Source organism: Takifugu flavidus, chromosome 2 (genome assembly GCF_003711565.1).
Source record: "Takifugu flavidus isolate HTHZ2018 chromosome 2, ASM371156v2, whole genome shotgun sequence".
NCBI classification, from domain to species: Eukaryota; Metazoa; Chordata; class Actinopteri; order Tetraodontiformes; family Tetraodontidae; genus Takifugu; species Takifugu flavidus.
In genome coordinates this window covers 2,048,173-2,058,675 of record NC_079521.1, presented here as the reverse complement: position 1 = coordinate 2,058,675, position 10,503 = coordinate 2,048,173, and the positions used below count along the sequence as shown (strand labels likewise).

The following is a 10,503-nucleotide window of genomic DNA, read 5'->3' as shown; positions in this document are numbered from 1 at the left end:
AAATGAAGCATTCCATTCCTGAAAAACAAACGTCACTATTACAATGGAGGCAGTGACAAACAGGAAGATCAACATGTCCTGTCAGCGTTTCTAAGGATGTCGGCCTATTTGATCTAACAATTAGTTAAGGTGAAAAAGTGAAATCTTATATTTACTCGATTCTTGGAGGGTCTATTATTATATTTGTATTAAAAACGTAGAATTACATTCTACTAATATAACACTTTATTACCGTGGTTATCACTGTCTAAATCGTAATAACGTAATAAGATTTCTATTGTAATACGTGATCCCCCCACCCCCCTTCCCCCCACCCCCTATACTTCCGCCGGACTTTTGAGTAATTCGGGCGTCATTTTTGGGGCATCAGCTTGGTGGTTTGGAAGCTGTCTGTGATTGGGCGCCTCTAATTGTACCTGGCGGAACACCTGTGTGGGAGCCGTGATTGACAGGTCTCCCCTGTCACCTGCGCTTTTATAACGTGCGCGTGGTGCAGGAGCGGGGTCACATGACGCCTCCTTGGTGCCGCAGCGGCAGCCAGTTGTTTACCGGCCCGATGCTCCAGTGAACGGTCCCGGTCGGCTGGCTGTCGGAGACAAACCAGCGCAGGTAAATCAAGAGATAAACACCCCGAACGACTTGCGAACGGCGGCCATTTCGGGTGCAGCTGCTGGACTCGCTTCAAATTGGGCGATTTTACCTCCGTTTCAGGGACAAAAGAGGACTCATCTCCGCGTAAAAGCGCGACAAGCTGAGCGTATTTAGCTGTGACCGGACGGTCGTCATGAGAACCAAAATAAGTAGAGCCTTTGAGTTGGCCTTTAAAGTGCTTAGAGCCAACATTTCCGTCACCTTTTCTTCTAAAAATGGCTAATTTTAATTTCTTTTTTTGGCTTGTTTTTACAAACCGTAAGCCTAATTTTGAAAATCTGTTAGCCGCTAATAACTGTAAGTTTATTTTGAAAGTCAAAGACGGAAGTACATTAAGTGACAATGGCTCAATTAACAGCGTATATGGATGGGATATCTGCACATATTGTGGCATTAAAATGATTATTTTTTGACCTTTTATAGAGTGCTCCTATCCCCAGTGATCCTTACGTTTCAATCTGTCTAACCTGTGCTGCCTAATAGATGAAATTTGATTATTCATGGTGCTACAAGGACTAAGATGACCCTGTTCTGACTGTTTTTGCAGTGTTGAAGCCAATGTTTAAAAAAGAAACAACCCTTCAGTCAAATTGGAGAGTGAAAAGAGGAGTCTGGTCTGTCACGATGTGAGGGGAGAACAGTCGGGCACCTCGGGAGGGTGAACTTGTGACCATCCGGATGTGTTTAACAACAGGAGCAGCTGTTATTACTGAATAACTACTGTTGTGTCCTCCTATGTATAGGTGTTTGTTTTTGATCCTAGTATAGAACTCAAGTGCATTCCTGTGTAGAAGGAAATGAGCTGAAAGTCCACAAGGACAAATTGTGGTTCGACCTTCTGGCGCTGCTTCCACAAGAGGCCATTTTGAGCACAAATGAGAATAGATCTGTAATATAAAGATAACTCCATGGATGAAAATACGCAGATAAAGTGGCAGCCGAAGAGCCTCCTATCTACCCCCCGCCCCACCGCCCCACCCTTTTTATTTTTAAAAGAAAACTAAAAACAATTAGTAGTTTAATTGCAGAGTGCTTATTGTTTATGATACCAACACACTGTTTTTGGAGGATATTTCTTCATATTGGGGCAGTAGGACCTCACAGTGTTCCGACAGCGCCACCCGGTGGCAGAGGGACGTTAAAGCAGGTCTAAAACGGTGCAAGGTTAAGCCCATCAGGGAGATAAAAGGCCGTGAAGGGTTTAATGTTTGAAGGAAAGTGTGAAAATGGCAGTTGGGTGTTGATTTAGGCACTAGCATGTAAATCGAGCACTTGTCGCTTTGTTCGCTCATTGTTGGACCCAGTTGTGCTGGATTCTGCCTCATTGGTTATAAAAACAAGAGGCAGGAACAGACCAGTGAGTCACAGAGACTTTAGAGTCTCCAGTTAACCTGCTGAGCTTGTTTTGTACTACAGGAGGAAACCCAAAAAAACAAAACACAAGTTTGACATCACCCCAGGATTTTGTAGCTATACTTGCAGGCAGATGCAGCATTTAAAAAAAAAAGAAAAGAAGCATTGTGGTCACGTGTGATGGTCTGAGAATGAAGCTTTTATGTACTCCTGCATGCTAAATTCAAAACAGTGTAGAAACGGTGTCTATTGATATTCCATCTATCTTCACACAATATCATGTTTGCTTGAAAATGTGGTGGAACTTACCTGAAGAAGAAATTAGACATGTTATTGCAGGAGAAATTGTCTTGATTTGAGGGAAAAGATGGAATAAAACAGACCGGGAGAGTCTGGAGGAGCTGTCTTTCATAATGTGGAGCCTTTTGTGACCTCGAGCTGGGAAAGGTGCTGTATCTATAATTGTAACGGCGCAGGAGAAGGAGTGATCTACTCCCTTGGCTCTATCCTGACAGAACAATAGACCCTTGTACAAATGGAAAGTCCTCTCATTTCCTACATGTGCTGGTATTTGGTGAAGGTCACGTGTGGGTAAAATCAGGTACATCGCAGGTCCTTCGCCTCATGTTTCCACACAGCTTCACTAATTTCTTGAGCTGCATTTTAGAGCTCCACCTTCATACTTCAAAGCATCAGTGTAATGTTGGTATAGTCTTGTCCTTTTAATGGTAGCAGGACTGGGGGGGGGGGGGGGGGGGCAGAAAGGGTCGTGAAACCAGGTCGATAGTCTGGGAGGCGGCTTCTGTCTTTATTTATGAGCCCTTCAGATGGCATGCGCACCTGACATGTTGGCTCATGTTGTGGTTAAGAAGAGGCAAACTTCAATATGGGTAGGGGAAATTCAAAGGATTTCAGATGTTAATCTTGTCTTTTTTCCTAGTTCATTCGCACTTTCCACCGAAAAGGCTGCAGTTTTGTAGTTTACACCAGTCCTAGTCTCGATTGCAAAGGAGTTTTGTTGCTTTCATAAGGATTTTTGAGATGTTGGACAGAATTGTGCAGAACTGTCAAAGCTTTGCTCGCTCATTAAACCACAGGGATGCAACAAACACCCACTTTATTAAGTTCATTCTGGATTCCAGGACCATGCGCACCGTTCAGATTATTCAAATTTAGATGATTGTTTTGTTAAAAGTACCCACAAAAGCTTTTGATCATGTTGTGCAGCTGAGTTTTTCCGGGATCTCTTCAGCCACATTAAAAGCAGCTGTGTGCTGGGCTACAGACACACCCCGTCTGTCTGGGTTGTTTTTCCAGAAACGGGAACAGAGTCTTTATGTGGTTGTGGGATTTTCAGATAAGCGAGAATTTCCTATTAATGGCTCTTTGAGTCATCTTCATGAGCCCTTTTCATTATGTGTGTTCTGTCAGTGACGAGGTTGAGGGCTGTTGTACCTGGGGTAATATTGTACTGCTGTAATGTGTCCCTCAAGATACAAAGTAAAGCACATCCAGAGCAAATTTCTGCTAATCCTGCTCTGCTTTTGCTCACTTATCCTGGGATGTCTGCTCAACTGGAGGCCTGGACATTGCTTCCAGGGGCACAATTGAGTTTAGGAAAGACGGTTGAAATAAAGGGGGGTAGACGGGTAGAGCATCCAAACTACTGGTGGTGTTCACGGTGGTTGGATCTGACATTGTTGGAAACCCTGAACATTTATTCGGTAATGTGATAGCAAAGCCTCGGCTGGCTCGTGTTTCCACTGTGGGGTGTGGCCGTGCGGCGTGTGTGTTTTTGGCTGGTTATCAAATGTTCCCACGGGTCATCAGAGCAGCAGGATTTGCATTAATCAAATTATGAGGTTGTCCCATGAACAGGTCTGTCAGGAACGGTATTTACAGAACGCGGGACTTGTTCGATCCACTGTCTGTTGAGCTTGATACCGAGCTTGATATCTGTTGGCTGTGGGCCAGACCCACAAGGAACCCCCCTGGAGTTCTCTCTGTGTGTCCCAGAAATGATTTCAACCTGTCGTTCAGGTTCCCCCGTGAGCTCCGAGCCTGGAGGAGGCCACCATGGCGCGTCCTGGAGAATCAAGAAGTGAGGCGAGTCCACCTAAAGAGAGCATGCAGCTGAAGAAGGAGATCTCGCTGCTCAATGGAGTCAGCCTGATCGTGGGAAACATGATTGGCTCCGGCATCTTTGTCTCCCCCAAGGGTGTGCTCATCTACAGCGCCTCCTACGGGCTCTCGCTGGTCATCTGGGCCATCGGAGGCCTGTTCTCAGTAGTGGGGGCGCTCTGTTACGCTGAGCTGGGCACCACTATCACCAAGTCGGGGGCGTCCTATGCATACATCCTGGAGTCCTTCGGTGGCTTCGTCGCCTTCATCCGTCTGTGGACGTCTCTGCTGATCATCGAGCCCACCAGCCAGGCCGTCATCGCCATCACATTTGCCAACTATCTGGTGCAGCCGCTCTTTCCGACGTGCGAGCCACCGTACGTGGCGTCCAGGCTGACCGCCGCAGCCTGTATCTGTAAGTACACATGTTCCAGGGTTGCTCATGTCTGGTTCTATCTGTAAGTACACATGTTCCAGGGCTGCTCATGTCTGGTTCTATCTGTAAGTACACATGTTCCAGGGCTGCTCATGTCTGGTTCTGTGAACATCTGTGAACCCCCCCTCCCCCCCTCCCTCCGTAGGTTTACTGACCTTCATTAACTCTGCCTACGTGAAATGGGGGACCCGCGTGCAGGACATTTTCACCTATGCCAAGGTGGCTGCCCTCATCGTCATCATCATCACGGGACTTGTTAAGCTGTGTCAGGGTAAGTCACCTCCCTCCTGACCTCGGAGGGCATCGTTTTAGAGGGAGGAGGGAGTAAGATGAACCCAGGACATCGGGTTGCTTTTAATTGTGTGGATGCACGTGTGTAATTATGGACTAGATCAACAATGGATGGTTGACCTCTTGTTGTGCCGGGACACTATTTGAAACGGGCTCTCCCGGCTGGCCGGAGCAGATTAGATTTCCTACATTTTCTGTCACCTGATGATAACTTTTAATCGCTCTGCTTCTTTCATAGGCTACACGTCCAACTTTGAGTCATCTTTTCAGGGATCGTCCACAAATCCTGGCAATATTGCACTGGCACTCTACTCCGCCCTCTTCTCCTATTCTGGTTGGGACACTCTCAACTTTGTCACTGAGGAGATCAAAAACCCAGAAAGGTGCATTTAAAATCAGGATAGGAAATAAGTAAAGGGCTCAAGGTGGCTAAAAGTGACGCAGCCTCTTGTCTTTCCAGGAATCTGCCCCTGGCCATCGCCATCTCCATGCCCTTTGTCACCATCATCTACATCCTCACCAACGTGGCCTACTACGCCGTTCTGGACATGAACGCCATCATGGCGAGTGACGCTGTGGCAGTGGTGAGTGGAGGAGCAAAGCAGCAGCTGCACGTGCACGATCTGAACGTGCGCGGAGCCACCTTGTGCCTCTGATTTCAGACGTTTGCGGACCACACTCTGGGCGTGATGAGCTGCGTCATCCCCATCGCCGTAGCTTTGTCCTGCTACGGGGGCCTCAACGCCTCCATCATAGCTGCATCCAGGTACCCGTGACCACACACGTGCGCTCCTGCTTTATTAGAACCCGTGACATGTCGTATTGGAGCTGCCCTGTTGTGTCCAGGTTGTTCTTTGTCGGCTCTCGCGAGGGTCACCTTCCGGATGCGCTGTCCATGATCCACGTGGAGAGGTTCACGCCGATACCTGCCCTCATCTTCAATGTACGGGATGGGATGTCGTATATTTTACAGCTGAGCGACAGTTTGTCCTGTTGGATTTTAAATGGTATCTTCCGAAATCATTGCGATAGTGTATCAGTCCAGCATAGCTCCAGCTTCTGATGAAATGAGGAGCCAGAAGTTAACTCGGAACAGCTTTTTAGCAGTTTTTCCTTTGGTTTAAAGACGACTATAAGACTACAGAGGTCCCAAAGGAGGGGCCGAACACACCTTTAAGCAGCAAAGGTTTGTTCTGACCTGACCTTCACCTTTCTACTGACCGTCATTCAGCAGCCGGGTTGTTGGAGCCCGTGAGAGGTCAAAAATGATTAGACTTTTACTGTACTGTTCTAAACAAAACGCCTGTAGTCGGGGGGGAACATGACAGAGCTGAGGTAAAGCGGAAACCTCCTCCTCACCGCGAGGGAGTGGACCACTTCCTGTTGTCTTAAAGCAAAAACCTTGATGTATGTGAGGATAATTAAGTCCTTTTGCTCTTGTGTCTCAGTGTTTGATGGCACTCGTCTACCTGACCGTGGAAGATGTTTTCCAGCTCATCAACTACTACAGCTTCAGCTACTGGTTCTTTGTGGGTCTGTCCATCGCTGGACAGATCTACCTCCGTTGGCGAGAGCCCGAGAGACCCCGGCCCGTCAAGGTGAGACCAGTGACACCGAGCTGCACCCGGTTTGGGTTTTTTCCCCAACTTATCCTGCATGTGACTTGCTCGGCGAGCACGTGTTTGAGGTCATTTAAACTCTAATTTTGCCTTCTGTGCCCGACTCTTCCCAGTTGACCTTGTTCTACCCAGTGGTCTTCTGCCTGTGTACCATCTTTCTGGTGGTGGTCCCGCTCTACAGCGACACCATCAACTCTCTGATCGGCATCGCCATCGCCTTGTCGGGCGTGCCCGTCTACTTCATGGGCGTCTATCTACCAGAGTCCAAGCGACCGCCGCTGATCACCAAACTGCTGCGTGAGTGGCGCACCCTTCTGCCGGCACTCCTTGTCCGCACCACTTCTGAACAGCGCGTTTGTCCCCTGCAGGTGCTTTGACCCGCATGACCCAGTACACCTGCTACTGCGTACAGACAGAGATGGGCAAGAGTGAGTGACGGCCTTTAACCAGCAGTCGGCTGAGAAGAGCCTGCGGCGACCGAGGAGACGACACTAGTGCACTTGTCCTCAGGAGAGCATGAACTGTATGACACTTTTGCCTCGTTTTATATCTTAGACTGCCAATAACATGTGCCTGGTCCTCTTTAAGTGGAACGATTGACTGATTTACCTCCAACACAACTCTTCCTCAGTTAAATAAAATGAAATCTTTTACCTTCAAATGAAAATTCAATGTTTTCCTGAGCCCCAGTGAAATAGCCGAGTGTTCAGAGCTGCTTCTGCAGGGTGTTGAGTCTTTATTTAATCCTTCGAGTGGCTGATTTATTCAGACTGCGCTGATGTCCGTCCCCATTTTGAGCCGAGTTGCTAAATTTCAGGGCCAACATTTGCATCTACTCAAGTCACCGTCTCAGATACTTCAGTTTGGTTTCAAAACTTTATACACATCTACATTAATTACAGGGTTCTTTCAAAAGGGCACATCACACACACACACACACACAGGTTTTACCTTCACATACAATAAAATACAAAATCACATTCCACCCACGTTCCTGAAACACCAACATGCAACATCTCTAACGCCTCATACGTAGAAAAGAAACAACCCCAGCTGCACCTTTTCAGAAGTAGAACCATCAGAATAATATATTTAATGCAGTCAAATTTGACTGACTTAAAACGTGGTGCTGAAGCTCAAGTGTTGACTCCACTGGAGGTTTAATGCCACAGGTCAACATGCTACAACGCAGATTTCTCTGGTTTTCTAACCTGCTATTGTAGCAGTTGTGTATTTATCTTAGTCCACCGAGTTTGGTGGCATTTAGGAATGACAACATCAAGGCTAGAAGGTGCCGATCAGTCTGAATCATACGTGCAGCCACCATCGTCTTCATCGTCACGTTCATCACAGCAGCTGAGCTCGCGCAACAGATCCCTCTGGTATTGGTGCCAGGTGCCCTGGCTGTACGAGTGTTCCTCCTCCCAGTAAGCTACACACACACACACAGAGAAAACATGACTATTCCCATGGCCGCTCACTGTTCATGGATGCTGCTCATTAAAAGGGTTTGGTTTGATTTGGGCATCAACTGCAGTTTTAAGTAATTGAAACGATTAAACGACAAATAAAATTAAAAAAACACTCATTTGATCAGGTCGGTAAATTAAGACACTACGGAAGAATTATGTAGGTGTGAAGTAGGCAGGCCAAAGTCCACAACGTAGATACACACCACCATAGCGTTCCTCTTTGTCACCCTCTGAATCGCTCTCATCAGGGTAGTCGTTCCTCCAGTTTGCTTCATCATTTTCATCGTCCTCATCATCGTACACCTCCTCTTCGTGGACCACGAGGTCCGGCACCTGTTATAGACAACAGCAACATCCCAGTAAGACCAACTGCACTACTTAAACACAACCCCCCCCCCTTCCCATTCCTGCATCCACACACCAGTTCTCCTTCATCAGCATATGCTCGAACAGACAGGATGTCCTGGATCCACCCTGGTGTGGCCATTTCCTGGTAGTAAAGGTCATAGACGTATTCAGAATCCTGATCCCAGTTCTGCTCCCTCAGCCCGTCTCCAGATATGTTCAGGCGCTGCCGCAGCATCTTTGTGTTGTTGCACATGATTGCTTCCGTATCCGACGGCAACACCTGTACAACAGGAAACAGTCCATCATTATTCGCAGTTAGGATGTGATGCTAGCAAGAAAAATAGGGCCACGTTTCACACCATTAGCATTATTGCCATCATAAATGAGGTGGGTTCTATTTCCTCTGCCAATACCAACCCACCTTGCTTGGTGACACACCTTGGTCCTCCTCGTCCTCATGAAGGAGATCTACCACCTGGATTTGACCTGGACATTTGTGCCTCTTCACCGTTTCTTCCACGAGAACATCAGCCACCGTCTCCTGGGGCTCAGGTGAGTCCAACAACTCTGTGCGGGATCTTGAGATTATTTTGTAGCGTTCCTCCCTCCGAGCGGACCATTTTGCATTTCTCAGTTTCCCAATTATCCGGTGGGAGCTTCCAGCAGACGGGCGCAAGGCATGGGCGACCCGTGGCCGAGCCAAGGCCTGTCGAACCTGCGTCTCAACTGGAGCATCCTGCCGGTGAGAACACACACACTGTAAATTATGAGGTAGGGATTTTTTTTTTAAACTACTCCACTTTTACAGTGAGTGAAGACATTGAACTCTGGGGAGCATTGCCATCATCATCACTTTGTAAAAAGTAACTTTTACCCAAATGGATGGTGAAATGGTGCCTAAAGCGCTGTTCTGAAATCCAGACAGAACTAAAATCTGTTTTACTGCAACATTTCTGAGTAACCAGCCAGTATCGCAGCAAGCAAACCTACGCTAGCCGAGTGGCTTGCTAACAACAACTAGCTGACGCATTTCCTCTGAAACAACCCAACATAAAACTCATTCCGCCATGTTTACGATATTCCCCGAGGCGTTAATTAACGTGTTTTTATCCGTTTCCTTGCTCCGTTGGCACTGTTGGCACCAGGCGGCATTAGCCAGCACTGCCCGGTTAGCGCCGTGCTGCTGTCGGCGGGCCTCTTACCTGTGTCGCTACCGTCGCCACTAGTTTAAAGACGGAGCTTTCCACCTCGGCTTCACTGGGCTCCGGAACCGTTTCGCCTGGACTCTGAGACGTTTCGGGACGGATGCGTTTACACGCCAACAACAAGGCATCGGCTGGGTCGGTCCCCCTTTTTCGCTTGACTCGCAGAATCGTCGCGTTTGGATCCATATTGACGGAACTCGTTTTGATGACGTCAAGAGGAGGTTTTTATGCCGCAGCAACTACAAGACGTCACATCCGGTTCCGCCGTGCGGCCTATACCAACAAATTAGAAATAATACCTGCGGTTTTGCACCAATATGCAATTAAAGTGTACTTGAGCGGACCTGTAATTAAAACAATGCGTTGACTCAAACGTCAATTTCAAAAGCGAGATGTGAGCCATTACTCAAAAATAGAGAAGGTTTAAACTTTGTGAGAGACTTCTATTATGAGAGGTTTAAATTAATATGTCTTGCATAAAATAGTAGTAATTATTATCACAAAATTAATTTTATTGATTTATTTATTTTGTTTCATGCTACAAAATAATTAATACAGTTATAATTGAAAATCTGATTAACCTCTTTGGGTCTCAAAGAACCACATTTCCACAAAATATTTCAAAATGTAAATAATAGAAGTGTCATAAAATATTGTTGATAGTACCTTAAGATCAAACTAAATATTATTTCACTAATGATATTATAATATAGATTTCTACCTTAGGCAAATGCAAGCAGATGGTAGAAGACTATGTTCAATGCTTCAGAATTAAACTGACATGTAATTGATCCCTGACCTCTTCAGGCATGGTCACCGTCACATGATGCAACCCAGGAAGTTGAAAAGATCCTTAACTGTAGTCAGATTTTATCATTTCCTTCTGCTGTGTTGAATTGTGCTCATGCACAGATGAAGTGAATTCTGTAATTATTTTTAAGTTGTCATTTCAGTCACCAAATTAGTACATTGCGTGCATTCAAATGAGGGCAGTGGTTTTGTTTCTT

At 46.6% G+C, this 10,503-nt stretch overlaps 2 protein-coding genes across 2 annotated transcripts; one reads left to right on the top strand and one right to left on the bottom strand.

Annotated features, from left to right (window-relative positions):
* Positions 1-364: 364 nt before the first annotated feature.
* On the top strand, positions 365-7,138 carry slc7a6 (solute carrier family 7 member 6). Its single transcript, XM_057023017.1, has 10 exons — positions 365-609; positions 4,045-4,540; positions 4,707-4,832; positions 5,091-5,235; positions 5,313-5,436; positions 5,515-5,618; positions 5,699-5,795; positions 6,301-6,450; positions 6,585-6,768; positions 6,840-7,138. The coding sequence occupies exons 2-10, from the start codon at positions 4,081-4,083 to the stop codon at positions 6,905-6,907; spliced, it is 1,458 nt and encodes a 485-aa protein (XP_056878997.1). The 5' UTR covers positions 365-609; positions 4,045-4,080; the 3' UTR covers positions 6,908-7,138.
* Positions 7,139-7,333: 195 nt separating this feature from the next.
* On the bottom strand, positions 7,334-9,717 carry slc7a6os (solute carrier family 7 member 6 opposite strand). The gene is made up of 5 exons (XM_057023028.1): positions 9,494-9,717; positions 8,713-9,027; positions 8,365-8,571; positions 8,147-8,276; positions 7,334-7,903 (listed from the first exon to the last, which is right to left on the bottom strand). Exons 1-5 carry the CDS (start codon positions 9,680-9,682, stop codon positions 7,770-7,772), a joined length of 975 nt encoding a protein of 324 aa, XP_056879008.1. The 5' UTR covers positions 9,683-9,717; the 3' UTR covers positions 7,334-7,769.
* Between the last annotated feature and the right edge of the window lie 786 nt (positions 9,718-10,503).

What these genes read in the sequence shown, in the direction of transcription:
- slc7a6os (XM_057023028.1), bottom strand. Translation starts at nt 9,682, where the DNA reads ATGGATCCAAACGCGACGATTCTGCGAGTCAAGCGAAAAAGGGGGACC. An exon ending in TGGCGACGGTAGCGACACAG is followed by an intron (nt 9,028 to 9,493) that starts GTAAGAGGCCCG and finishes TCTCACCGGCAG; the next exon opens with GATGCTCCAGTTGAGACGCA. An exon ending in CAAAGAGGAACGCTATGGTG is followed by an intron (nt 7,904 to 8,146) that starts GTGTGTATCTAC and finishes GTGTGTGTGTAG; the next exon opens with CTTACTGGGAGGAGGAACAC.
- slc7a6 (XM_057023017.1), top strand. Translation starts at nt 4,081, where the DNA reads ATGGCGCGTCCTGGAGAATCAAGAAGTGAGGCGAGTCCACCTAAAGAG. An exon ending in CGAGTGACGCTGTGGCAGTG is followed by an intron (nt 5,437 to 5,514) that starts GTGAGTGGAGGA and finishes CTCTGATTTCAG; the next exon opens with ACGTTTGCGGACCACACTCT. An exon ending in GCTGATCACCAAACTGCTGC is followed by an intron (nt 6,769 to 6,839) that starts GTGAGTGGCGCA and finishes TGTCCCCTGCAG; the next exon opens with GTGCTTTGACCCGCATGACC.